The 27451-nt window shown below is 60.6% G+C and overlaps 2 protein-coding genes across 7 annotated transcripts; one reads left to right on the top strand and one right to left on the bottom strand.

Annotated features, from left to right (window-relative positions):
- Window positions 1-45: 45 nt before the first annotated feature.
- On the bottom strand, window positions 46-14943 carry USHBP1 (USH1 protein network component harmonin binding protein 1). Of its 4 annotated transcripts, none has more exons than XM_030540479.1 (15): window positions 14716-14943; window positions 12635-12792; window positions 11100-11215; window positions 10086-10249; window positions 9177-9461; window positions 7921-8058; window positions 7106-7254; window positions 6295-6435; window positions 4162-4262; window positions 3799-3949; window positions 3155-3440; window positions 2252-2464; window positions 1671-1762; window positions 1228-1350; window positions 46-613 (listed from the first exon to the last, which is right to left on the bottom strand). In XM_030540479.1, the coding sequence occupies exons 1-15, from the start codon at window positions 14722-14724 to the stop codon at window positions 433-435; spliced, it is 2307 nt and encodes a 768-aa protein (XP_030396339.1). In that variant the 5' UTR covers window positions 14725-14943; the 3' UTR covers window positions 46-432. The 4 variants fall into 4 exon arrangements, with proteins under 4 accessions (XP_030396339.1, XP_030396340.1, XP_030396337.1 ...); XM_030540480.1 differs by having other exon boundaries at window positions 3155-3437; XM_030540477.1 differs by lacking the exons at window positions 12635-12792; window positions 14716-14943 and having other exon boundaries at window positions 11100-11616.
- A 1338-nt stretch (window positions 14944-16281) lies between these two features.
- On the top strand, window positions 16282-23709 carry BABAM1 (BRISC and BRCA1 A complex member 1). 3 transcript variants are annotated; one of them, XR_003997496.1, is made up of 10 exons: window positions 16282-16348; window positions 17485-17812; window positions 18088-18146; window positions 18653-18773; window positions 19221-19299; window positions 20334-20358; window positions 21035-21164; window positions 21781-21867; window positions 22588-22743; window positions 22861-22951. XR_003997496.1 is itself a non-coding variant. In XM_030540537.1 (10 exons), exons 2-10 carry the CDS (start codon window positions 17537-17539, stop codon window positions 23059-23061), a joined length of 1071 nt encoding a protein of 356 aa, XP_030396397.1. In that variant the 5' UTR covers window positions 16282-16348; window positions 17485-17536; the 3' UTR covers window positions 23062-23709. The 3 variants fall into 3 exon arrangements, 2 of the variants coding, with proteins under 2 accessions (XP_030396397.1, XP_030396398.1); XM_030540537.1 differs by lacking the exon at window positions 22588-22743 and adding an exon at window positions 22113-22205 and having other exon boundaries at window positions 22861-23709; XM_030540538.1 differs by lacking the exon at window positions 22588-22743 and having other exon boundaries at window positions 22861-23709.
- The last annotated feature ends 3742 nt before the right edge of the window (window positions 23710-27451 follow it).

Here is a 27451-nt window from a genome sequence, read left to right as displayed (position 1 = left end):
TGGAGATCTCTTTATTGAGTGAGTTCCTCTCCACCCAAACGCCACAGTCCCTGGGCCCAGCACGAACCAAAACCCGACCCAATTCACCTGTACAATCCCCCCGCTATTAACCCTTCCTGCTCAGCACCGAGAATAAACCACCCAGGCACTAACCTCCCCCCCAATGCTTGGCCCAGTGGCAGAAGCAGCTTTCTGTGTGGGAAACCAGGACAGGCTGGGGCGCATCGGCACAACTGTGCGTGGGGACCCCAGGGCTAGGCTAGCAGGGGGCCACGGGTTGTGATTTATGAGCAATAAACTCAACCAACAGAAGACCCTCTGCTCCCAGCTCCCCAAGGATTGGAGAGGCGACCCTGGGCCCTGCCAGCTGGTCTCCCCCTGCACGCCCACGGGAGGGACTCGGCCACCCCCGCTGCCCGCCGTGGCTCTGCCCTAGATGCAGGTCTCGCTGCCAGCCGCCGCCATGCGCTGCTCTTCCAGCCTTTGCACAGCCTGCGTGAGAGAGCGCAGCTGCTCCCTGTGCCGCTCGCCCATCGCACCCATCTGGGCCTCCAGCCTCTGCAGCTGAGCCTCCTGCTTCCTCCTGGCATTCCTGTAGGCCAGCACCAGGGCACTGTGGAGAGAGGTGGGCTCAGGAGCAGGGACTTGGCTCGCGGGAGGGGGCAGAAGAGGGAAGCTGCTCCCAGATCAGCTTGGGGGGGGAGGAAGAGCACAGTGGGGGAGTGGGGTCCGGTGGGTTACAGCAGGGAGCTGGGAGCCAGGACTCCTGGGTTCCATCCCTGGCCCGGGGAGGAGAATGGAGCCCAGTGGGTTACAGCAGGGAGCTGGGAGCCAGGACTCCTGAGTTCCATCCCTGGCCCAGGGAGGAGAGTGGAGCCCAGTGGGTTAGAGCAGGGAACTGGGAGCCAGGACTCCTGGGGTCTCTCCCCAGCTCTTTCGCAGACGCCCTGTGCGACCTCAACTCCATTCCCACAGAGATCTAGGCTCTGCCCTTGTCTTTACCAAGCACTGGGAGCCGTTCAAATGAGGTGTCACCAGGTTGCTGCCCTCGGTCCTTTCCCCTTGGGGCGTGTTGCCCCAACTGGCACCTGTAGGCACCAGACAAAGAGCTCCCAGGCCGGGCTGCAGCCGCAGGAGGGAGCCCTGGGAGAGTCTGGCCTGAGGTGGGGGGTGCAGGGGCTCCCGGCGGGGCCTTGGGAGCTGAGTGCCAGGATTCTCCATCCCGACCTGTGAGCCTGGAAGAAGTCTCTGGTGATCCCGATGCACTGGGCCCGCTGCACCCGGCTGGCTGCGCCGCGCTGCTCCAGGGAGGCCGCCAGGCCCTGGGCTTGGCCCCTCAGCTCCCTGCTCCTGCCACAGAAACAAAGGCTTGACAGAGGGTGTCACAGATCCCATGTAGAGGGAAGCTCCCCTGCCCCCCACGCTGAGACTGGATCTCCCCCTTCCCCCTCACCCAAGATGGGATCTCCCCTTCCCCTAGCCACTGGCTGAGTCTCCAGCCGTGGGGCACTGCACTGCGCCCAAGATCTTTCCACTCTGTGCCCCCCAGCCAGGCAGGGGCCCCGATTCCTTCCCGCAGCCTGTAGCCCTCGTGCAGTCAGTGGCACTGCCAGGGCTGGGAGGGTGGCAGCAGGGACATGGGACTCCCCCAGGAGGGAGGGGGTGCTCACCGGGCTAGCGTCCCAATCAGCTCCAGCATCATTGTCTCCCGATCCAGGGCAGCCTGGGGTCTTGCCGCTTCTGCCTCCCGTCTCCCCACATCCTGGAGAAACCCAAGAACATCCCTGAGCTCCCCCGGCACCACGCAGCAGCTGCTGGGACAGGGTCCGGGGGCACCTGACAAGCCCAGCTCACAACCTCGGTGTCAGCTGGGCTCAGAACCCGCCGATGCCGCACCCCTGGGAGAGACATCGGGGTCACAACAGCCTCTCGGCTCCTTGTGAACCCGGCAGAGGCCACAATTCTCACCTGGATCCCCCTTGCGGCGCCCTCCATCCTGTCCCCCTGGCGGGGCAGATCCCCCCTTCCACGGGGCCATTCACACCAGTACACAATGGATGTGAAACACCCACGTCGGGGCAGAGCTGCTCTCCCTTTGGGGTCCGTGGCTGCCTCGTGGGCCAGGCCCCAGAGAATTTCCCTTTTGTCCCTGCGTTTCCCTGACCACCAGGTACATCCCTCTCCTCGCCCAGGCGGCTGGGGCTGCTGTCCAGCTGGCCACGCCTGTGTCTGCGCCCAGCCCCTGACGTACCCCGAGGCAGCTGCTGCAGCTGGTGCTGTCTCCGCTGCTGCTGCTCCCGGAGCTGGGGCACCGGCCCCGCTGCTCGTCCAGCTCCCCTTGCAGGTGCTCGATGAGCAGCAGATGGGCGGCCTCCTGCGCCCGGTGCATGTAGGTGCAGAGCTCCAGGCTTCGCGTCTCCTTCTCTGCCAGGTGCAGCCGGGTCTTCAGATCCGCCATTGCCTCCTGGGGCCAGAGGGAGGCGCCATCAGGGAGGCAGCAGCAAGCGGCTGGCCCTGGGCCATGGTGGGCTACGGCTCCCCAGGCCTGGCCCTTCCAGCCCGAGCTAAACGCAGGGTCCCAATAGCTGCAGCAGATCTCCCGGCTTGTGTCCCTCTGCAGGGAGCAGCCACAAGAGGGTCCCGCGTGCTTGACAATCCCGCCACTAGAGAGCCACCTGCCCCACGTGTTGTGCTCCCCCAGCCCCTCACCCCACCCTCTGGGCTCCCGCTATGGCCTGCTCAGCAGTTACCCCAGTAATAATATTTCACAAACACTAAGCAAGCCTCCCAGCCCTCTGGGTCCCTGATTTACAGAAAGGGAAACTGAGGCACCGGAGTCGGGGGGGATGTGAATTGCCCAAGGTCACCCACCAGATCTGTGACAGAAGCAGAAATAGAACCCAGGAGTCCTCACACACACACACACACACACACACACACACACACACACACACACACACACACTCTAGCCACTAGACCTCTCTCCCCTCCCAAAGCCAAAAACAAATCCCAGAAGTCCAGCTCCTCCTGACCCCGACCTGGCTCTTATCACTAGGCCGCACTCCCCTCCCAGAGCCAGGAACAGATCCCCAGAGTCCTGGCTCCCCGCCCTGCACTCTGGCCACTAGTCCAGGCCGCCTTGCCCCGTGCCTACCCTGATGGCCACTAAGTCATGCAGCAGCTGCGGCTTCTCCATCTTTGGCCTTGGTGTCTCCCCGGGCAGGACCCCGCCTGCGACCCTGACGGCCTCGTCCACCATGGCCTTGATGGCGTCGTTACTCTGGATCACAGCACCGGCAGAACTGGGCGCCGCCTGGCAGCCCAGATCCAGCAGGGAGACCTCCACGGAGGCCTGCTCTGCTCGCAGCCGCCGGATGTACTCGTACAGGATCCCCTCCTCTGCCCCTCCAGGCCCCTGGGCCCCAGGGCTGGGGGTGCTGCTGGGATGGAAAGGTGTCGAGAGCAGGCTGGGAGAAAGGGGAGGAGGGGGCCTAGCAGCCCTTGGACCTGGGTTTGGGGCTCAAGGTCCCATCCCTGGCATGGGGGGGCGGAGGCTCTGGGGTAGGAGGCTGATGTTCCATCCCCTGGGACTGGGGGGGCTCAGAGTTCCATCCCACTGGATGGGGGGCGCTCTGGGGCTCAGGGTCCCATCCCTCGGGGTTGGAGGCTGCTGGATTTATCACCCTGAACTGGGAGCTCGGGGTCCCATCCAGCAGGGCTCAGATCAGAGTCTCGGGCCCCCTTTCAGAAGCCTGCAGCCCTGCTCCCTTGACAACCCTCCCACAGGAGCTCTGCTACCTTTTCCATCCACGGGTCCCGGCAGCCCCGTCCTGCCCCGACCCAGCCTCCTCGCCCTCGGGCTCCGCTCTCCCCAGGAACCTCCTGGCCTCGTCCAGCACGGCCTCCGTCCTGCCGCCGGGGCTGTTGGGGGCGCGCGCCCCAGGCTCTCCTAGAACAGGGAACAAATCCATGCTGGCGCATCCTCGGCAGGCAGGGCCCCCCGCTCCTGGCCGGGCACATGGCAGCCGGTTCCCCCCTCCCCTCTCCCCTGGGGGCACCGTTGAGCAGTGGGCTCCCCCCACCCACCCCTGAGCTGCCAACCCCACAGCGAGGAGCATTTGGTGGCTGCGGGGTCAGAGGGGACCAGCTGCAAGGACTCACCTTTGTCCAGGGCGTCTCCCTCCTCCACTGGCTCCAGCCAGGGCCCCAGCTTCACCCCAGCCAGGGGCAGCAGCACCTCGTAGGCCTCCATGCAGCGCTCGCTGCCGGAGAGCACAGAGAGCAGCCTGAGGACTGGCGGGGCCCCCAGCCCCTCGTAACCCATCCTGAGCCCCCCAGCCCCTCATGACCCCTCCTGAGCCACCCAGCCGCTCATAACCTATCCTGAGCCCCCCACAGGCCCTCATAACCCCGCCTGAGCCCCCCACAGGCCCTTGTAACCTATCCTGAGACCCCCCCCCAGCCCCTCGTAACCTATCCTGAGCCCCCCAGCCCCTTGTAACTCACCCTGAGCCCCCCACAGGCCCATGTAACCCATCCTGAGCCCCCCAGCCCCTCACGACCCCTCCTGAGCCACCCAGCCCCTCATAACCCTATCCTGAGCCCCCCACAGACCCTCATAACCCCTCCTGAGCCCCCACAGGTCCTTGTAACCTATGTTGAGACCCCCAGCCCCTCGTAACCTATCCTGAGCCCCCCAGCCCCTTGTAACTCACCCTGAGCCCCCCACAGGCCCATGTAACCCATCCTGAGCCCCCCAGCCCCTTGTAACTCACCCTGAGCCCCCCACAGGCCCATGTAATCCATCCTGAGCCCTCCCAGCCCCTCTCAACCCCTCCTGAGCCACCCAGCCCCTCATAACCTATCCTGAGCCCCCCACAGGCCCTCATAACCCCTCCTGAGCCCCCACAGGCCCTTGTAACCTATCCTGAGACCCCCAGCCCCTCGTAACCTATCATGAGCCCCCCACAACCCCTCTCGCCCCTCCTGAGCCCCTCAGCCCCACACCCACTCCTCAGCCCCTCACAACCCCTAGCACCCCCTCCTGAGCTCCCCACCAGCCCCTTACACCCCCTCCTGAGCCCCCCAGCCCCTTGTAACCCATTCTGAGCCCCTCACAAGCCCTCACACCCCCTCCTGAGCCCCCATAGGCCCTCGTAACCCATCCTGAGCCCCCAGCCCCTCACACCCCCTCCTGAGCCCCCCACCAGCACCTCAAACCTCCTCCTGAGCCCCCACAACCCCTCACACACCCCTGAGCCCCCCATCCCCTCACATCCCCTCCTCAGCCCCTCACAACCCCTCTCACCCCCTCCTGAGCCCCACAGCCCCTTGTAACCCATTCTGAGTCCCTCACAGGCCCTCACACCCCCTCCTGAGCCCCACAGCCCCTCATAACCCATCCTGAGCCCCCACAACCCCTCACACCCCCCTGAGCCCCCCAGCCCCTCACATCCCTTCCTCAGCCCCTCACAACCGCTCACACCCCCTCCTGAGCCCCCACAACCCCTCACACCCCCCAAGCCCCTCAGCCCCTCACATCCCCTCCTCAGCCCCTCACAATCCCTCACACCCCCTCCTGAGCCCCCCACCAGTCCCTCACTCCCCCTCCTGAGCCCCACAGCCCCTCATACCCCCTCCTGAGCCCCCCACAACCCCTCACACTCCCTTCTGAGCCCCCACAGCCCCTTGCACTCCTTCTTGAGCCTCCTACCAGCCCCTCATACCCCCTCCTGAGCCCCCCACAACACCTCACACCCCCCCGAGCCTCCAGCCCTTCGCACCCCCTCCTGAGCCCCCTCAGCCCCTCACACCCCCTCCTGAGCCCACATCCCCTCACGCCCCCTCCTGAGCCCCACACAGGCCCTCGCACCCCACCCTGACCCCCCCACTAGGGGCGGCTCCAGGCACCAGCGCAGCAAGCCGCGGGGGGCGGCCCGTCGGTTGCCATGAGGGCGGCAGTCAGGCTGCCTTCAGCGACATGCCTGCAGGAGGTACGCCGGTCCCGCGGCTTCGGCAGCAATTCGGCAGCGGGTACGCCGAAGGCGCGGGACCGGCGTACCTCCTGCCCCTCACAACCCCTCACACCCCCTCCTGAGCCCCCACAACCCCCCACACCCCCTCCTGAGCCCCCACAACCCCTCACACCCCCTTCTGAGCCCCCACAACCCCTCACACCCCCCGGATCCCCCCCTGCCCCTGCCCCTCCCACACGGTCCATTCCCACTCCCAACCCAGCTCCACCCCCTCTCCCCATGGGGGATCCCGGTGCGGGTCTCGGGCCGGGCCCCTCACCTGTACTGCGCGGCCAGGCGCAGGGCTGTGCTGTTGGACTCGTGCTGCCCCAGCAGCATGCTGAGCCGCTCCGTGTGGCCTTTCCACTCCTGCAGCGTCCCCGAGAGCAGCTGGTTCAGGCCTTTGAGTCGCTCGATGCACCTGGGGTGGGAGGTGCGGCGCTGACGGGGATCCGACTGGAAGGGGCAGGGCTGGCTCCCGGGGGAGCCCAGGGAAGGGCCAGTCTATAACCCACACGGCTCTTCCGCATCCCCGAGTGATGCCCAGACAAATACACCTCCCGTGCTATCCACATATCCTCATCCCACAGGGACCTTCACCACCTGTCAATGGAACCAACCCCAGGGGGCACCACTGGACACCCTGCAGCCCTCCCCAGCCCAGAAATTCAGCCCAGGACTCCCCCTTTCGCCCCAGGAGGAGGATGTGCCAAATACTGCGGCCATGGCGGCATTTCATTGCACCATCCTTGGGGGTGGGGGCAGAAAGGGATTGTCCATTATAGCTTTGGACGTGAGAGTCTGCTTAATGCAGGGGACTGAGAGTCAGGACTCCTGGGTTCTATTCCCGCTTTGGAAGGGGAATGGGATCCAGTGTTTAGTGCAGGGGAGGGGGATCAGGACTCCTGGGTTCTATTCCTGACTCTTCTAGCCCAGACTTCCTGTGTGACTTTGGGTGAGTCACTTTCCCTTTCTGTGCCTCAGTTTCCCCTGTCTGTGCCGGGGGATGATCACACTCATTGGTGGGGAGGGGCCTGGTGTGAGGCTGCCCTATCCAACGTGTAAAGTACTTGGTGATCCTCTGCCCTCACCCTCGCAGCTGCTGTGTCCGAGCTTCCCACTCCCTGACGTGGCTCTCCGACGCCAGGGGGCGGTGCTGAGGGAACAGGCGGCAGAGGTGCTGGGTGCTGGAGCAGCTCTGAAAGCACCGGATCAGACTCTGGGCCGCGGCAACTGGGTCCTGCAGCAGCAATGACAAACAAAGGTATGAGTCTGTGCCTAGCGGAGGCTGCAGGTGGGTGTTAAAGACACCCTGCAGACGGTGACAGGCCTGGGTCCCCAGGGGGCTGGGATAGGGGCACGCGGGTGCTAGTCAAAATGACACCTAGGGTGGGGCATTAACAAAGCTGCGGTTAAACACTGCAGCAGGGATGGAGCTGCCCTGCTAAAAGCTGGTGTCACAATCCATGGCCACCTGGGACCAGTGGCCACAGCCATCAGTGGAGACTGGCCCAGCCATCTCTCAGCTGAGCCGAAGGAGTAAATCCCCTGGCTCTGAAAAGCTGGCTGTTGTAGTCGCTCTGGCCAGCCACTGGAGGGAGACATGGTCAGACGCCCGCAGCCCGTGTATTACACCCTGCCTGGTGCAGGTGGTGCACACAGAGCCTGATCCAAATGCCCTGCGGTCAGTAGGGGAGGCTTTCCATTGGCTGCAGTGGGCTTTGGAGCAGGCCCGCAGCTGGCTGGCAGCTGCTCGTCCTGGCTCTGAGTTCGGCAGCCACGTAACCCAGCAGCCTGGGGAGCTGCAGCCCGGCTGGCATCCTGACCCCTGCAGTGAGCAGGACCTAGCGGGATGGGATGGAGAAGCAGCACGGAGACCTGGGCCAGCCCCTGGCACTGCGCTCACCTGGAATGGCCAGGGCTCCCCTTCCCCGCTGGGGCTGACGGACCCCCTGGTGCTGACAGTGTCACTGGCGGATGCTGAGGGGCTGCAGGGCTGGGACGGCGTCTCCATTCTGAGCAGTGAGTCCTGCAGCTCCTTGACCTGAGCAGAGAGCGGCACCCGTCACTCACCTCATGGCTGCTGCACAAGGGCGACCGGAGTAGCACCATGGAAGTGAGAGGTGTGAGTTTGGATTGCACCAGCAGCACAGAATCAGACTGATTCTGACAGCACTTTCACTGCAGGGGAAGCAGTGGGATCACCCAGGAAATTAACATGTCGAGTCCGCACAGATCCCAGAGCTTGTGAAACTGAGGTCCTCACATCCCACCACGGACACTGTGAAATCCCTCCCTCTTTCAGTGCCCCATCACCCAGCCACCTTCCAGTGGAACAGCTCAGCAGGCTGAGCAGAACCCTGCTTCCTGGGGCCCAAGAGCTCCATTCCTAGGGAGGTGGCTCAGCCTCCTGAGGCAGGTAATGTGACTCCCACGCTTTTTGCCACAAGATGAGAAATCACAGATTCAATGAATCAGAAGGTGGGTGTGGAACAAAATGGCTACAAACACACAGGCTTCCCCACAGGTTGAGTTCTAGCTTTGTCTGCATTGTTTACCAGGGAGCACCCCCACCCCACATGGAACGCTACACAGCACTCAGTGACACCTAGTGGCCAAATAAAATACAGCAAATAAAAAGATCACCCATGTGACTAGGTGCTTGAGATCTTCCCAGATGAGACCTTTGGGTTGAGACCTTCCCAAATTGTTCCCACTGAACAAGAAGCAATGGGCTTAAACTGCAGCAAGGGAGATTTAGGTTGGACATTAGGAAAAAGTTCCTAACTGTCAGGGTAGTTAAACACTGGAATAGATTGCCTAGGGAGGTTGTGGAATCTCCATCTCTGGAGATATTTAAGAGTAGGTTGGATAAATGTCTATTAGGGATGGTCTAGGCAGTATTTGGTCCTGCCATGAGGCAGGGGACTGGACTCGATGACCTTTCGAGGTCCCTTTCAGTCCTAGAGTCTATGAGTCTGTGAGGTCCTGGCTGCTCTGCATGGACAGTAAAACATCCATTGCACTAGTCAGAAGACCTGAACCTACCACCCCTGTCCAAAAGTCTCTTTTCCCGCAGTGTGCAGCACTGCTGCCCTGCTCCCAGACTCAGAGGTGGCTGCGTGTCAGTGGCAGGAGAGGCATTCCCGCTGTCATGCATACCTTTCTCTGGAGCTTCTCCCGTTCCTCCTGGAATGCTTGCAGGGTGACCTTGGACCTGCTTAGCTCCTCCTCCTTTCTCCCTAGTGCCACCCGGAGAGCCGCATTCCTCTCTGCGGATGTGGCTATTTCATTCTTGATCCAGCTCATGTCCTCTGCTGAGAGCCCTGGGCTGGCCTCGCTCGTCTTTTCTCCCGGTGCCCTGGGTGCTCCCTTCCAGGGACCGCTCTCGTTGTCCTCCGGGAGTCCCGCAAGACCCCCCAGGCCTCGTTCTAGCTCTTCTAGGGTCTGGAAATGCAACCCCCACACCCATCCCAGTCACCCACCGAAGTTACAGTCACTGCATCATGCCAGGAGGTCCGAGCTCTCCCTGTCTTAGGTCTGTGTAAGGCACCTGTCACCTTGGTATCTAGGCTTCATTGCACCCACACCACCTCTGATTCCAGGCAATTTAAACACGAACCTCCAAGATCAGGGGACTGGCTGGCTCGAGAGGGACAAGGGGCCTTTCCCCTCTAGGGGCACCTGCTCCAATCTGCCCCCAGGGTGGGGGGACTGGATGGCTTAGCGGAAGGCAGCCCTGATGGCTACTTGGTGGCCTCTATGGGGTTTGTGCCGTCAGGTCTTGGTGCACTTCCACCTCAGACACCATCAGAACTGGCTGTAGCTGCCCCCTCGTGGGTACCCTCTGCAGAGAGGACTGGCCAGGCCCCAGAGACCCAGCTGCCCCTCCCCCAGGGGGTTTGGGCAGGACAGAGCTGGGGCCCAGTGCCAGGGCAGGTCAGGGTCGCTGCACAGGGAAGGCAAATCCCGCCTGTCCCAACGTGGGGTGGCTGAGAGCCCAGGGCAGGCGTTCGGAAGGGAGAGGGGAAGGGGGTGGTTAAGAAAGTGGGGGCAGGGAGATCTGCTCACCTTGGCTATCTGGGCCCACTCCTCCCCCGCCACGCTAGGGCCGCCCGCGCCCGTCTCCCCACCAGCGCTTCCAAGCAGCTGAGCACGGCTCCGCCGGGAGAACACGGCGTTCTCCAGAGAGGTCACAGCCTGCTGCAGATCTAGGAACACGTCGGAGTTGCCTCCTAGCGGGGGAGAGATGGGGACGAGTCGGGGGGAGGCCTGGTGGGGCTCGTGCCCCTTCCATCCTAAAGGATCTGGGCTGCATCCCAGAGGGCTTGCCGTAAGGAGGGACAGATCCAACAGCGCGGGCAACGGCTGTGGCTCCTCTCAGTGCACAAGGGGACGGAGCTCCCGGCACCATACGGCACCTAACACCTGTGTGGATTTAGCAGCAGGCCCTTCGTCGGAGCGCGGGGCAGGAAGAGAGGGGCCCATGAGTCTGTACCACCAGGAAGCAGCTGGCAGGCTTTGCCCCCAGCCATGACATCCCTGGGTTCACCCCCTTCAATCATGGCAGTCCCATCCCGCCTCCCCGCAGCTCCGCAGGCCTGTGCACTGTTGCCTCAGGCCATCGTTGCAGGGACCCAGGTGGGCCAAGGCAACATGGCAGCATCCCGATGGGATGAACACAGGGGGCGGCAACCTTGGCTAGGGATGGCTTCCATACACAATAGGCAGCCTGCCACTTCTGGGACCCAGGATCTCTCAGGAACCTGAGCACGGGGGAGCCGGCTTTAGTGAGAACAGGGCCCCCGGCCAGACGAAACCCTTTCAGTGATAATAAACCTTGTCAAGAACTCTTCCCTCAGCGATCTCAAAGTATTTGACATAGCAGGGGTGATATCATTTTCCTCATTTCACAGCTGGGGAAACTGAGGCATGGAGGGGGGAAGTGACTTGCCCTGGGTCACTCAGCAGGCCAGTAGCAGAGGCAGGAATAGAACCCAGAAGACCTGAGTCTACCCACTAGACCTCATTCCCTCCAAAAGGCATGGGATAGCTTGGGGCAGAATATAATGACCCCCCCTTTACCTTCCTCCATGCAGCCCATGGGGAATGGACGGATGGCCAAGCTCCGGGGCCTCTGCACACACCTGGGAAGGCTCGCTGTGTATTCGGAGCACTGGTCTGAATACTCATCTTCCTCTCTGCAGGAAATCAAAGCCAGAGGATGCCCAGGGAGAGAGTGGTCAACTCCACTTGCCCCGGGGACATGGCAAAGGGGGCAGCTGATATTAGACAGCTGAGTTCCAAGTGCGAGTTTAACCACCTGAAACCAGCCCTCTAAAACACCAATATTTGCTGCCAGATTAATATTATGCCACTGAGCAACAGTGACATCTAGTGAGCACATGCATTAATAGCAAGGTCTGTTCCCAGAGCCCCTTCAGGGCCGCCTTGCAAAATTAGAATCGTGTTTTTTCGTTTCATTTTCATGGGTGAGTAAAATATCAGGAGTTTTTTCATCATCATGGGACAGGAGGACAAGAAAATTGTGGATCTGAGCCCGTAAATGTTCATGACACTTGGACAGGTCTGATCGAAAGTGGGAGATTAGCCAGTTCCTGTCTTGGCAAAGTCACGGCTAGACGGAAGCCAGGTAGGTCAGACCACAGCAGCCAGTCCAGAGCCTCGAAAGGAGGCCATGTTGTCAGCTAAGGAATCAGATGCACAGACACCATGGTGACGGGCAGCGTACAAAACCCGGAATAGAATAGGATGGAATAGATGACAAAGAGCATCTTTGCTACAAGCTGTACCCAGAATTGCTTCACAGAGTTAGCTGATCCAGAGTAGCAAAGGGTCAGAGAAACAGGGCTACCAGCCGGGGAGACGTGGTGGTTTTCAGATGAGAATGAGAGTTGATGAAGTGGCGATGCTGTTCCCGATGGCAGAGGAGAAGGCTCTCGTGCCCCAGCAGAGGAGCTAGGATGGACAGACAGAAAGGGAGCTATTGCTCTGAGGAAGAAGGGGAGTTGAGAGAGAGGCCAGGTCTCTGGCACAGACTGGAGGATAATTTTGAACTGGCCCCTGGAGCGAACAGAGTCGGGGAGGGTTTGAATATGGAGTGGAAGTGGGTATGGGAGAAGAGGAGGGGCAGGACACTGGGGAGTGGTGCTGAAAGGAAGCCATAGGGCCACAGGCCATCGGCAGGGCGAGAGGAGGCGAAGGCCTGGGCAAGGATTCATGGACAATCAGTCCCAGGCCCAGCGCGGCTGTATCAACCCCAGTCCTACGCTACCAACAGAAACGGAACCCCGAGCCATCCACAACGCAGCACAGACCTTTCCCACTCGCACTAGAGACAGGTTCCATTAGCCGGCAGCAGTAGCGGGCTGTTATCCTCCATGGGGAGCAGCCACTCGAGGGCGACGTAACAGGAAGCTCAGCAGGCCAGAATGCCTGGCTAGAGGTGGATGTGTTTATCCCCATCTGGCATTGCTGCTCTATGCCACAACACCAACAGTGTTAACTGCATGCCAGCCAGTGCCCACCTGAAGGGGCTCCTGATGTCCCAGGAGCTGTTGACAGGGCCTTTAGGGGATTGGGACAAGCAGGGCAGGTACCTGGTTCTCCTCTGCTGCAGCTGCTCGGCCTTGCTGTGGAGCTGGGCGATGGTGACAAGCAGCGTGGTGATGTGCTCCTCGTAGCGCAGGATTGCCCGCTCGTCCACCCCTTCTACATCAGCCTCCTCCTCCCTCTCGGAGATTGAGTCCAGCTCGCCCTGCAGAGAACCCCGCCCAGAGAACCCCAGACATCTCAGGCTCCTTCCATGCCAAAGGATCTGAGAGCCCTGTACCAACCCCGGCCCTGATTCCCTGCATCCTGTCACTGACACCAGTGCAAAGTGCTACATTCAGCTTCAGCGGTGTTTCCCAGTCACTTTGCATGGTAAACAACAGCACCAGGCACAGGGCCACAGAGAATCGGGCCAAGAGGGCACCCACCCATCAGTGAATTGCTAAAGCAGCCAGTTCTGGTGTGGAACGCATCAGCCAGTCTGAACTAGCTGCACAACACAGCAATTTCTAGGACAGGAAGTAAAGAATATGGTGGCCAGATGAAAGGTTTCAGGGAGACAGAAGGCCCCAAGCATGCAAAAGTCATGAACCAGTCTCCCAATAATCCAGACGCTGGTTTGAAAATCCTGAGATTTTACAAGTGAAACATTGGGGGTGTTTATTCACCTTTTGGGTTTTGAACCTTTGGGGGTCACATTTTCAAGCTTTTCTCCACAGCCAGGAGGGCTGGGATCTAACTTTTTAAAAAATGGAAGCTGAAATTCTCCCATAATCACCTGACTCCCGCAGCTGGGGCTTTAAAGGGGGAAAACAGCAAAATGACACATGTGTGTGTTGGAATGAGGCCAGGACACTAGAGGATGGGGAGTAACCCCCTGAGTCCTGCTGAGAATGCCATAGGATCTTTAATGACCACACAGGCTCGGGATGCCTGTTTCACCCCTCAGCACTCCCATCAACCCCCCTTGCACCGGCTCATCGTTTGGATCATTGGCACCACTCACTCAGCACCGTGGGCTTCGTTTGGAGGGCTCCCATCCAACCACTGGGCAAGCCCACCCCGCTTCATGCCTGCCAGACTCTGCAGTGGTGCAGCTACAGCAGCCCCAAGCAGCCTGGATTTGGAAGCTGTACTAGGGAGATCCTATGGGGTGAAATTCCCCCTGGGCAGAGAGGCCAGCCTGCGACCTCGGCAGCACATCAGTCCCGTAACAGCCTATGCGAGGAATAAGCGAATCCTGGTTACTCTCCATGCCCGTGCGGCTGGTGCTTTTACACGCCATGCCATGCCCACCTGCAGCTTCCTGCCTGCGCCCCCTTTGGACTGAGGGGGCAGTGCAGCCCTCCATGGGTCGTTAGCAGCGGGTATGTTAGCATCCCAGCCAGCACAGAACCAGGAAAGGCTGGAGCCGCTTCCTGTTTTCACTGGGAACAATGTCCTCCCTGCAGCTGGACCGAGGTCAGCACAGGGTTAGTGCACCGGTGCCTAGCGTGAGCAGGGAGCCCCCCACCACCCTGGGCCAGCGCCCCCCAGTGCTCACCCTGGGCATGCTGGGTACCCTAGCGCTCCTGGGGAGTACACACTGCTCGCTCTAGGGCCCTTTCCCCAGGGCAGTACAGGATCCCTGCAGCTGGGGAGGATCCTGCTGCGTGAGGGTGGGATTTCTGGAGCTGCATGCCCATGCAATGCCACTAGGGTGACCAGACAGCAAATGTGAAAAATCGGGACAGGGTGAGGGGTAATAGGAGCCTATATAAGAAAAAGACCCAAAAATCGGGATGGTCCCTATAAAATCTGGTCACCCTAGATGCCGGGATCCTTCTGCAACCCCACATGCAACTGGCTCGTGAGGAGCAGGGCTAGGACTGCCAGTCCCACCCGTGGATCTGCTAGCCATTCCCCCCTCCCTGGGGATCAGTCTGTTCTCTGCAGGCTCCTGAGAGAGTCAGGTAGGGAGAGCGAGACGGGCCCAGGGTGCCTCACCCTTACTCACTGCAGAGCAGCAGAGCAAGTCTAAACCCTGCCCCCTCCGAGAGCAATTGCAAAGCCAAGCCAGACCCATAACCCCCCTGCCTGCAAGGAGAGGCTCCCTTGTCCAGGCCCCCACCAGGAGGAAGCCACTTGCCTTCTCCATCCCTGTTCCTTTGCCCCTCTCTCCTTCCTCATGAGAGGAGTCACGTCAGAGGATCCGACCCCTGGGGCGGGAGGTTAGTCACAGGAAGCAGCAGGGTCCTATCGCTGTGGTAAGAAAATCAGGCAACACCATCGCGTTTAGACGCCCCTTCTCAGCAGCTGCTCTCCAAGACCCCTGGCCTAGCGCAGCCCAGCCACCTATCAGACCATCCCAGCACGGGGAGAATATGGCTCTGCCAGGATCTCCCCCCAGTCTGTGCTGCTTCCCGGCCCATTCCCATTTCCCGATCCTGTGTCTATTTCCTCTCCCTTGGCTGCAGGCGCGGCCTCCGGCTCTGTTGCCCTTTAACTCTTGCGCCTCCCGTCGACAGGAAGGTGGAGCTGGTTCTGTCCTGACCTTGGCCTTTCCTACAGCTGAATGAAGCTTAAGCCTCTATCTAGACCCAGAGGAGTGTTTGAAAGATCCTGCAGGTTGGAAGGTATCTGGGGATAGTTATAAAGTGTCCTGCATTGGTTGTGGCCATAGCCCTGCCCTGCCTGACAGGGGTGTGAGGTGCTCAGCCACAGAGGCCAGATAAGTGTCTAGACAGAGGGCTGGGTCTGTCACATCTGAGACCCCTTCAAGTGGAGCAGCCAAGGGTATGTCTGCACTATGGAGCCTACGTTGGCAGAGCCCCCGCATGTGGATGCAGCCTAGGCTGGCTGGAGGAGTTTTCCTGTCGGTATAGGAAGCCCATTTCCCCAGACAATGTTAGCTACACTGACAGAGGCTCTGTTCCGTTGGCACAGTGGTGTCTACACTGGAGTTTGTCCCCACCCCGACAGACGTCGTCATGCTGACAGACTTTTCAGTGTGGATCGAGCCTCAGGCCAAGTCTGCACTAAAAAGTGAGGTCGACCCAGCTACGTCACTGGTGTGTGTGTGTGTGTGTGTGTGTGTGTGTGTGTGTGTGTGTGTGTGTGTGTGTGTGTGAAAAATCCACACGTCCTGAGAGATATCGCTAAGCTGAGCGAACCCCCTGCAAAGCCTCCTGTTGCCCTCGCTACTGGCCCTCCTGTCGCTGTGGTAAGTGCCACAGCTGCAGTGTTTCTAGCGAAGGCATAGCTTGGGATTTGATATGAGACGCCTGTTCCAGAGCACTGGTTATTCTTTGGGTTTTGCCATGGCACCCAGGAGTCCCAGTCATGGCCCAGGCACCCATTGTGCTAGGGGCTGTACAAACACAGGACAAACAACTCCTGCCCCCAACAGGTATTGACCGAAAGCTGAAGTTTATGGCTGTATGCAAATCAGCCTGTGGAATAGTGTACATACAATGGCACCTATGGAGCTGGGAAGAACTTGGTAGCTACCCGTCTTGTGGGGGGGGGAGGATTTAGGGCTATATGCAAGTTTGAGAAAATATGCACCTCAGAGATATGCAAATTCTGATGCGCCACGAGGGCAGGTCTGTGCAGGGGCGCGTGATTGGCGAGCACAAGGCTCGGGGGAGTGGGGGAGGGGCTGGGTTCGCCACTGGCTCGGGAGCAGCGAGGGAGGCCCAGAAAACTACATCTCCCATCGGCCCTAGCGCTGGCCCCGTCCACTTCCGGGTTACGGATCGCTGCTGGAGAGGCCGGCCGGGGTGAGCAGCGACGGGCCGGGCCAGGGGACCAGGCTGGGGGAGCGATGGGGGGACCGGGATGAGGGGACCTGGGGTGGGCTGGGGGAGCGATGGAGGAAGTAGGGGGGCGGGGGATCGATGGAGCTGGGGGAGTGATGGGGAAGTGGGGGGGCTGGGGGAGCGATGGGGGGACCGGGATGAGGGGACCTGGGGGGGATGGGGGAGCGATGGAGGAAGTAGGGGGGCGGGGGATCGATGGGGGAGCTGGGGGGAGTGATGGGGAAGTGGGGGGGTGGAGGGATCGATGGGGGGACCGGGATGAGGGGACCTGGGGGGGATGGGGGAGCGATGGAGGAAGTAGGGGGGCGGGGGGGATCAATGGGGCGGCCTAGGGTGGGTTGGGGGAGCGATGGAGGAAGTAGGGGGGTGGGGGATCGATGGGGGAGCTGGGGGGAGTGATGGGGAAGTGGGGGGGCGGAGGGATCGATGGGGGGACCGGGATGAAGGGACCTGGGGTGGGCTGGGGGAGCGATGGAGGAAGTAGGGGGGCGGGGGGGATCAATGGGGGAGCTGGGGGAGTGATGGGGAAGTGGGGGGGCTGGGGGAGCGATGGGGGAACCGGGATGAGGGGACCTGGGGGGGCTGGGGGAGCGATGGAGGAAGTAGGGGGGCGGGGGGATCGATGGGGGAGTGATGGGGAAGTGGGGGGGACGGAGGGAGCGATGGGGGGACCGGGATGAGGGGACCTGGGGTGGGCTGGGGGAGCGATGGAGGAAGTAGGGGGGCGGGGGGAGCGATGGGGGGGCCTAGGGTGGGTTGGGGGAGCGATGGAGGAAGTAGGGGCGGGGGGAGCTGGGGGGAGTGATGGGGAAGTGGGGGGGGGCGGAGGGAGCAATGGGGGGACCGGGATGAGGGGACCTGGGGTGGGCTGGGGGAGCGATGAGGGGACCAGGCTGACTCACTTGGGTGCTGGGGACCTCCACCCAAAGGCCAGATGAGATCCTCCCAGCAGAAGCCATAGGGAGGGGAGATGGGAAAGGCCCCCCGGCCCCGTCTAGCCCACTCCGGCCGCTGCCAGCCAGTGGAGGGCTATACACAGGGTTGTCCGTGCAGCATCCCTGCACTGAGAGCTGCTTATCTCCCTCTGCCTGAACCAGGGAGCCCTGTGCTGCATCCAGGCTGGAGTCGCCTGTGGAGCGCAGCAGCCTGATGGACACCTCGGAGCCCGTGAGCGCAGCCGAGGAGGAGGAGGAGAAGGCGACGGAGCAGAGGCCCAGAACCCGCTCCAACCCGGAGGGGGCCGAGGACCGAGCCTTGAGCGCGCAGGCCAGCGTGGGGAACCGCAGCGAGGGGGAAGGAGAGGCGGCTAGTGCTGATGATAGCCCGCAGAGCGCTGCCACTCCCAATGGCAAAGACTGGCAGGTCCCGGCGCAGCCCACAGAGTTCCAGGTCAAGACACCCAGGGTGAACTGCCCCGAGAAAGTGGTGAGTGCCAGTGTCACGCTCCTGACCTGCCTTCCGTTGGGTGGATCTCCTGCATTCTCTGCCAAGGCCCTTCTGCTGGGAGAGGGTCCGCGCCCAGGTCGCTGAGCCAAATGGACCTGATTTAACCCTGCACCCTTCTTTTGGCCGTGTGTGTGTTTAAACATTGCCGCTCAGCCGGGCCGTGGGGGCTAGTGGTCCATGCAAAGCCGAAGCGCCCAGCGTGATGGGCTCATCAATGACATGAGATGCTAATGCTGCTGTTTTCTTTAATGCAGATCATCTGCTTAGACCTCTCTGAGGAAATGTCTCTGCCCAAACTAGAATCCTTTAACGGGTGAGCAGCTGCTGTCTATTGGTCAGTGTTTTGTGAATGCCGTCCATGCACTCTAGCAGACATGGCACTAGCCTGGGAGCCAGGAGATCTGAGTTCCATTCCCATCAACTCCCTGGGCAAATTACTTCCCTTACCTGTGCCTCAGTTTCCCCACTTGTGAAATGGGGCTGATACAGAACTTCCTCTTGTAAAGTGCTTGGAGGTCTATGGATGACATGGGGATAGTGAGGAAAGGCATGGGTGATGGTGGGGTCCAGGTGTCAGGCCAATGTTCAAAGTATCAGACGGGGCAGCCCAGAAAATAGGGAGGGAGTGATGTTAAAGTGAGCCAGAGGGAAGAAGCAGAGAGGTTTTGAGACCCAGTTTGGATCAGCCCTGCGGATCATGGGGCTGGGACTCCCTCAATGCCCCCTTAAGGATGTGATGGCTGGATGCTGGGGGCGGAGGGGGATGGGAAGGTGTTAGACAGTCGCTGACCTTGGCGTGCTCTCTCGCTTGCTCTGTAGATCCAAAACCAATGCTCTGAACATCTCCCAGAAGATGATTGAGATGTTTGTGAGGACGAAGCATAAAATCGACAAATGCCACGAGTTCGCTCTGGTGGTGGTGAACAATGATGCCACCTGGGTGAGTGAGACGCCCGCAGGCCTGGCACTTTCCTTTCGAATACCGAGGAGCAGCCAGGCTGCAGCTGTCCGAGCAGCCATCTAACTGGGTTTTCTACTTCTGATGTAAGTGTTAGTGGTACCCCAGTCCTACCAGTGAGGTCTTCTATGAAAAACAGGCGAGAAGCCCCAAATTCCTAACTTGTAGAAGAAGTAGAAAAAATTGAAAACAGTGATCTCAAAACCCCCTGGCAGGTCTTTATCCGTCACAAAAAATACCCAGGGGCAAGCCTTGGGCGTCATCTTTCCAGAGCGCCTTTAATAGCCTCTCTCCCAACCCTTTGTGAGACTGGGGATCCGGTTGTGCTAAGCACTGGACAGATATAGTTCTCCTCGCACCACCATCCTGGTGGGATTCTAGAGGGAGTCTCTGTCATTTTCCTTTAACATCCTCCGTCTTGTCTCTTAGCTCTCCGGTTTCACCTCTGACCCCAGAGAAGTCTGCAGCTGCCTGTATGACCTGGAAACTGTGGTCTGCAAGTCGTTCAGTATCCTTTGATAGGGGGTGGAGGGTGGGTCTGTGCTGTAGATGGATGGGACTGAGATCCTTCTTGCCTTCCGATCCCACAATACCACTAGTCACCTGTGAACAGAGTGACATTCGCCTTCAAAACAGGGCTTGTGAGCCCTGCAGCTGCTGAGTCTTTGGACAATGTGCACTCGCAGATTCTCAGTCCCCTGACTTTCTAGAAAGCTTAGAGCCCAACTCAGGCCTGACGTCAGGAACTTCCCAGATCCTGAGAGAGTGAATCCTGTTCTGGGAACAAAGCACTGTGTTGTAACGGATTTATTTCATAACGTGTGTGTATGATCCGGGGGATCCTTTGATATTTCTGTTGTTTGCTGTTTTGCCGGAAGATGGCAGCAGATCTCAGTGTAAGCAAGTGCTGCCTGTAGGGAACAAGTACAGGGACATCACAGACATCCCTCCTGGTGTGGTGACTCAGCACAGTTCGGCTGGCCTTTACCTTGAGCATGGGCTGCAGTCAGCGCTGATGCACCCGAGGAAGGATGGTGCAGTGGTTGGGGCACTGTCCTGGGACTCTGAAGACCTGGGCTCAGTTCTCTGCTCTGCCATAGGCACACTGGCAAATCGCTCCTTTCTGTGCCTCGATTCCCCACCAGTCCCATATGACTAGTAGCCCTGCCCTGGGAGGATAAATACATTAACAGTTATGAGATGCTCACCTGCTCTGGTAGCAGGTCACCTAGGATAGATGGAAAACTCAGCATTTTATTTGGGAATAGTCTGCTGTCTGCCTGCCCTACTAAATACGTGTAGATGTTCCAGGCCGTCCCATCCCCTCTGTCTATCTCTCGAGTGTGACCGATCAGAAATGTCTGACTGTTTATCACTCACAGTAGCTCCCAGAGGTCCCCCCAGCTCGGGCCCCATGCTGTGGGGTGCTGCACAAACCAAGTGCCACGCCAAGTGACCCCAACGAGCTCACCAGCTAAAAACACCTAATAGCAGGAAGGGCCGCATGTGTGTGAGGACCAGTCCTTATCTCTCGGACCCTAGATCTCGAAGGCCTCTTCAATCTCATGTAAGTTTGCTGCTCCGTGGAAGGCAGAGATTGCAAATATTGCTTTGATAGTTGCATTGCCCCTTTGGTCTGAGCGGTTTAGCCAATGTCCAAGGCCTTGTTTCCATTAGGATGAGAAATCAGTTATACAAATCAGGTCTCGTTCTTTGTGTTTTCTTGCTGATTTAAAAAAAAAAAGTCCTGTTTCCATGAACACAGTAGAAACAAACAGCAGCAGGCAGCTTCTTTGCTGAGAGATCCCAGGGTCTGCCACTCCAGCAAGCTCTGTGCCCAAGAATCTCTCTGCTTCCTCTCTCTGTCCTGCTCAGAACTCCTCCTGCTGGGCTTCTCCAGAACACACAGGCTGCAACGGATGTCCTAACCCTTGTATCTGCAACCAGGGAAACCCCTCAGACCATGGAGCTTAGCTCGGATTTGCTATGCGGCCCCATTATCTGCAGCTGTTTTTAGTGCATGTGGTTTGTTCTTCCTGTAGAACTGAAAGCAGGTGCTTGGCCCATTGGCTTTAACAGAGTCTGTGGTCATCTCTGGAGCCAAGATTCGCCTGCTGGCAGCCACTGGCCCCTTCCAGCATAACCGTAGCTGTGTAGGTGCTTATTTAGCAACCCAACCCAGCGGCTTCATGAGCGCATGTGCTGGTATTTCTGAACCACGTTCTTTCTCTTTAATGGCACAGACAGCAGAAGATTGACCTGCCGGTGACGGAGAACATCCAGACAATCCCACCTCCATATGTGGTCAGGACCATCCTGGTGTATAGCCGGCCGACCTGTCAGCCTCAGTTCTCCATGACAGAGCAGATGAAGGTAGGTGCTTCCTGGTTTTCCTACTCATTGGCCAGAAAGCAGCGTTCCAGTGCTGCTGGATTACTGTCCAGTGGAGGCTGGCTGTCAGCGGTGCTGGGCACCCGCAGTGGAATCAAGAACCTTTGTGAATCAGGCCAGAAACCCCTGCAGTTCTCAAGATCCAATGGTGCCTGCTGGGGCCTGACCCCAAAGCCAAGTCTTCTCACGTGCTTGCTATGGGGGGAGATGGGTGGGGCTGGATGGCTCAGGCCAGATAACAGGGAGTAGTTTGCATCCAGCCCAGGTCAGCAGTGATGGCCATACGACGGGCTGTTTGAACTGGCAATCGTGGCACACAAGGCACCGCTGCAGCCAGCACCAATCGGCCACGGAACCAAGGATTTAAGTGGACCAGGGACACCAGTCTTGTCCTGAGAGATGAAGGGGGTCTCATCAAGAGGGTGGGTGAGGCACAGGGCAGGTGCACTGCTCCTTGCTATACTGAAGGATCTCAAGCACCGCATAGGTCAGATTGGTACCTTTCCCCCCAGCTGTTTACCCTGGCATCCTGCTTTGCCATGGAACCTGCTAATCAGACTCTTGAGAAGGAATGTTCTTTTTTCCCCCTTCTCTACAGAAAATGCTTCAGTGCCCTTATTTCTTTTTTGACGTGGTTTATATCCACAATGGTGCAGAGGAGAAAGAGGACGAGACAAGCTGGAAGGTGAGAGCCCCGTGGGATCTGTAGCATGACCCACCCTCTCTTATCTGAATCCTCCCCACTCCATGAGACATCGCTTCAGGCACGAATGAGGCTCTGCTATCCCCGTCTGTCCTGGGCCGTTCCTCGCACGTCCTCTCAGCAGTTAAGATCCATCGATTTTTTTTTTATCCCCCCCCCCCCCCCCTCGCTGAGAGCTGGTTGATGGAGATGTTCTTTCAGTCGGCCCCTTTTGCGTGTTCCTCCAGCTGCCCAATGGCGATGCCTGTCATGGCAGACATGCTGGCTCCATTCTGAGCATGTGGCCCAGCGATCCCCAGAAAAGATGGCAAACATTCGAGGTAAAAGCTTAGGACATCAGCTGAGGACAGAGCCAGTATTTGGGTGTGTGTCTGGATCCACTCTCTATTTTAATAATTTCTAGGACTAGGACTGCAGCAGTTGAACAGTGTCTCAAGTCCAATGCTTATTATTAACCCCTCAACTGCTGCTGGGGCCCTGGTATTGCAATGGTCTAGGCCCGTGCACTGTTGCATATTTGTGCTGTAATATCTAGGCCCAGCGGGGTTCCATGTGCGGTTTAACCCTTTGTGCTCACTCTGATATTGACCTGTGGGATTGGTATTTCACTGGTAAACGGTCAGTTCAAATCCAGCCTCGGTTACTGCCATTCTTACTGAGCAAGTGTTTGCATCAGCTCGTGATCAGATTGTACATTTCTAGTGCCGTCTGCCTGAGGATCACATCCAGGTGCTAATGAGCTAATGCTAATGAATTAAACTCCATGGCATGCCAGAGGTCAGCCAGCATTAACGCCCATTTAACTGATAAAGCAACCAAGACCTGGCACAGAGTGACTTGCTTGGAGTCCCACAGCAGGTCAGTGGCAGAGCTGGGAATAAAACCCACGTCTCCTGACCCCAGCAGTGTGCTTTAGCCAGACCTCATCTTGTGCTCAATGCCTGATAGTAACTGAGCTGCTCTGTTCTTTGCCAGGAGATGTACACTTTTTTCAGCAACCTGGACACCAAAGGCACCAATTACAAATATGAAGTGTCTGTGACAGGCCCTGCCGTGGAGCTGCACAACTGCATGGCTAAGCTCCTAGCCCATCCCCTCCAGAGGCCCTTCCAGACCCACGCCTCCTACAGCCTGCTCGAGGAAGAAGAGCCAGCAGAAATCGAAGCCACGGTGTAATAAATGATCCCTCAAGTGCCCAGTTCTACCTACCAGTGTCACATAATTCAGGAGGCCTCTTCTCGCTGCAAGGTGTCTTGTGCACTGGGTACTGATGAGCCAAAGTCTTGTAACAGTTTTTTTAGTTTAACTGCCCATTGAATTGCTGCCTCTGTCTCTGGAAGGCAGATCTCTAGGAAAACTGTTCATCCAATGAACTCTTCATAAAGCTGCCTGTATGAATTGCCTTTAATATTTTGTTGTTGCCAGTTAAAAGATCGGATCTTTGCACCACAAGATAAAGCTTGTGACAGTGGCTTTAACTGGCTGGACGACTTTCTGCCTCTCGTGTCCAAGGGTTTCACTGTCCAGACGTATTGTGTTTGAAATAGTTGCAAGGAACACAAATGGGATTTTCTGTGTTACAGGTGTGTGTTTACTGGGTTGGCAAGTTCTCGCCTATGTTAATTTCCACACCTTGGCACGGCCTGAGCTTTTGATTGGCTGCCCCTATCAGGACCAAGGGCCAGGCTGGTGGTTTTATTGGGCATCCTAAGGGGTGGGCCGGTCAAGGGAACTGATGGTTTAAACAAAAAACTTTGCAAAAATCTGCTTTGAAGCCAAATCAGGTGAATAAAAGGCTGGAAGGAAACTTTCAGTGCCAGGGTTTCTGGCTCGTTGTCTTGTTTTGAGCCCAGGTCTCCCCCGTCCCCTGCTGCAGCCTAGGGCTTAGAACAGCTCATCCCTGGGAACCCCCCAGCAGCGCGCGTGAGCCCCGGTCCCCCCCATCCCCTGCTGCAGCCCAGGGCTTAGAACAGCTCATCACTGGGAATCCCCCAGCAGCGCGCGCGAGCCCCAGTCCCCCCCATCCCCTGCTGCAGCCCAGGGCTTAGAACAGCTCATCCCTGGGATCCCCCCAGCAGTGCACGTGAGCCCAGGTCCCCTGCTGCAGCCCAGGGCTTAGAACAGTTCATCCCTGGGAACCCCCCAGCAGCGCACGCGAGCCCCGGGCACAGCTCATCCCTGGGAACCCCCCAGCAGCGCGCACGAGCCCCGGGCTTAGAACAGTTCATCCCTGGGAACCCCCCAGCAGTGCACGCGAGCCCCGGGCACAGCTCATCCCTGGGAACCCCCCAGCAGCGCGCGCGAGCCCCAGGCTCAGAACAGCTCATCCCTGGGAACCCCCCAGCAGCGCGCGCGAGCCCCAGGCACAGCTCATCCCTGGGAACCCCCTAGCAGCGCGCGCGAGCCCCGGGCTTAGAACAGTTCATCCCTGGGAACCCCCCAGCAGTGCACGCGAGCCCCGGGCACAGCTCATCCCTGGGAACCCCCCAGCAGCGCGTGCGAGCCCCGGGCACCGCTCATCCCTGGGAACACCCCAGCAGCGCGCGCGCGAGACCCGGGCACAGCTCATCCCTGGGAACCCCCCAGCAGCGCGCGCGAGACCCGGGCTTAGAACAGCTCATCCCTGGGAACCCCCCAGCAGCGCGCGTGAGCCCCGGGCACAGCTCATCCCTGGGAACCCCCCAGCAGCGCGCGCGAGCAAGCCCCGGGCACAGCTCATCCCTGGGAACCCCCCCAGCAGTGCACGCGAGCCCCGGGCTTAGAACAGCTCATCCCTGGGAACCCCCCAGCAGCGCGCGCGAGCCCCGGGCACAGCTCATCCCTGGGAACCCCCCAGCAGCGCGCGCGAGCCCCGGGCTTAGAACAGCTCATCCCTGGGAACCCCCCACCAGCGCGCGCGAGCCCCGGGCACAGCTCATCCCTGGGAACCCCCCAGCAGCGCGCGCGAGCCCCGGGCTTAGAACAGCTCATCCCTGGGAACCCCCCCAGCAGCGCGCGAGCCCCGGGCACAGCTCATCCCTGGGAACCCCCCAGCAGCGCGCGCGAGCCCCGGGCACAGCTCATCCCTGGGAACCCCCCAGCAGCGCGGGCGAGCCCCGGGCACAGCTCATCCCTGGGAACCCCCCAGCAGCGCGCGCGAGCCCCGGGCTTAGAACAGCTCATCCCTGGGAACCCCCCAGCAGCGCGCGCGAGCCCCGGGCTTAGAACAGCTCATCCCTGGGAACCCCCCCAGCAGTGCATGCGAGCCCCGGGCACAGCTCATCCCTGGGAACCCCCCCAGCAGCGCGTGCGAGCCCCGGGCACTGCTCATCCCTGGGAACCCCCCAGCAGCGCGCGCGAGCCCCGGGCACAGCTCATCCCTGGGAACCCCCCAGCAGCGCGCGCGAGCCCCGGGCACAGCTCATCCCTGGGAACCCCCCAGCAGCGCGCGCGAGCCCCGGGCTTAGAACAGCTCATCCCTGGGAACCCCCCAGCAGCGCGAGCAAGCCCCGGGCACAGCTCATCCCTGGGAACCCCCCAGCAGCGCGCGCGAGCCCCGGGCTTAGAACAGCTCATCCCTGGGAACCCCCCCAGCAGTGCACGCGAGCCCCGGGCACAGCTCATCCCTGGGAACCCCCCCCCAGCAGCGCGCGCGAGCCCCGGGCACTGCTCATCCCTGGGAACCCCCCAGCAGCGCGCAGGAGCCCCAGTCCCCCCCATCCCCTGCTGCAGCCCAGGGCTTAGAACAGCTCATCCCTGGGATCCCCCCAGCAGTGCACGTGAGCCCAGGTCCCCTGCTGCAGCCCAGGGCTTAGAACAGTTCATCCCTGGGAACCCCCCCAGCAGCGCACGCGAGCCCCGGGCACAGCTCATCCCTGGGAACCCCCCAGCAGCGCGCACGAGCCCCGGGCTTAGAACAGTTCATCTCTGGGAACCCCCCAGCAGCGCGCGCGAGCCCCGGGCACAGCTCATCCCTGGGAACCCCCCAGCAGCGCGCAGGAGCCCCAGTCCCCCCCATCCCCTGCTGCAGCCCAGGGCTTAGAACAGCTCATCCCTGGGATCCCCCCAGCAGCGCGCGAGCCCCGGGTTTAGAATAGCTCATCCCTGGGAACCCCCCCAGCAGTGCACGCGAGCCCTGGGCACAGCTCATCCCTGGGAACCCCCCCCAGCAGCGCGCGCGAGCCCCGGGCACTGCTCATCCCTGGGAACCCCCCAGCAGCGCGCAGGAGCCCCAGTCCCCCCCATCCCCTGCTGCAGCCCAGGGCTTAGAACAGTTCATCCCTGGGAACCCCCCAGCAGCGCACGCGAGCCCCGGGCACAGCTCATCCTTGGGAACCCCCCAGCAGCGCGCACGAGCCCCGGGCTTAGAACAGTTCATCCCTGGGAACCCCCCAGCAGCGCGCGCGAGCCCCGGGCACAGCTCATCCCTGGGAACCCCCCCAGCAGTGCACGCGAGCCCCGGGCTTAGAACAGCTCATCCCTGGGAACCCCCCAGCAGCGCGCGCGAGCCCCGGGCACAGCTCATCCCTGGGAACCCCCCAGCAGCGCGCGTGAGCCCCGGGCTTAGAACAGCTCATCCCTGGGAACCCCCCAGCAGCGCGCGCGAGCCCCGGGCACAGCTCATCCCTGGGAACCCCCCAGCAGCGCGCGCGAGCCCCGGGCTTAGAACAGCTCATCCCTGGGAACCCCCCCAGCAGCGCGCGAGCCCCGGGCACAGCTCATCCCTGGGAACCCCCCAGCAGCGCGCGCGAGCCCCGGGCACAGCTCATCCCTGGGAACCCCCCAGCAGCGCGGGCGAGCCCCGGGCACAGCTCATCCCTGGGAACCCCCCAGCAGCGCGCGCGAGCCCCGGGCTTAGAACAGCTCATCCCTGGGAACCCCCCAGCAGCGCGCGCGAGCCCCGGGCTTAGAACAGCTCATCCCTGGGAACCCCCCCAGCAGTGCATGCGAGCCCCGGGCACAGCTCATCCCTGGGAACCCCCCCAGCAGCGCGTGCGAGCCCCGGGCACTGCTCATCCCTGGGAACCCCCCAGCAGCGCGCGCGAGCCCCGGGCACAGCTCATCCCTGGGAACCCCCCAGCAGCGCGCGCGAGCCCCGGGCACAGCTCATCCCTGGGAACCCCCCAGCAGCGCGCGCGAGCCCCGGGCTTAGAACAGCTCATCCCTGGGAACCCCCCAGCAGCGCGAGCAAGCCCCGGGCACAGCTCATCCCTGGGAACCCCCCAGCAGCGCGCGCGAGCCCCGGGCTTAGAACAGCTCATCCCTGGGAACCCCCCCAGCAGTGCACGCGAGCCCCGGGCACAGCTCATCCCTGGGAACCCCCCCCCAGCAGCGCGCGCGAGCCCCGGGCACTGCTCATCCCTGGGAACCCCCCAGCAGCGCGCAGGAGCCCCAGTCCCCCCCATCCCCTGCTGCAGCCCAGGGCTTAGAACAGCTCATCCCTGGGATCCCCCCAGCAGTGCACGTGAGCCCAGGTCCCCTGCTGCAGCCCAGGGCTTAGAACAGTTCATCCCTGGGAACCCCCCCAGCAGCGCACGCGAGCCCCGGGCACAGCTCATCCCTGGGAACCCCCCAGCAGCGCGCACGA

This window comes from Gopherus evgoodei, chromosome 22 (assembly GCF_007399415.2).
Source record: "Gopherus evgoodei ecotype Sinaloan lineage chromosome 22, rGopEvg1_v1.p, whole genome shotgun sequence".
Lineage (NCBI taxonomy): Eukaryota > Metazoa > Chordata > Testudines > Testudinidae > Gopherus > Gopherus evgoodei.
This window is presented reverse-complemented; position numbering and strand designations above follow the sequence as displayed.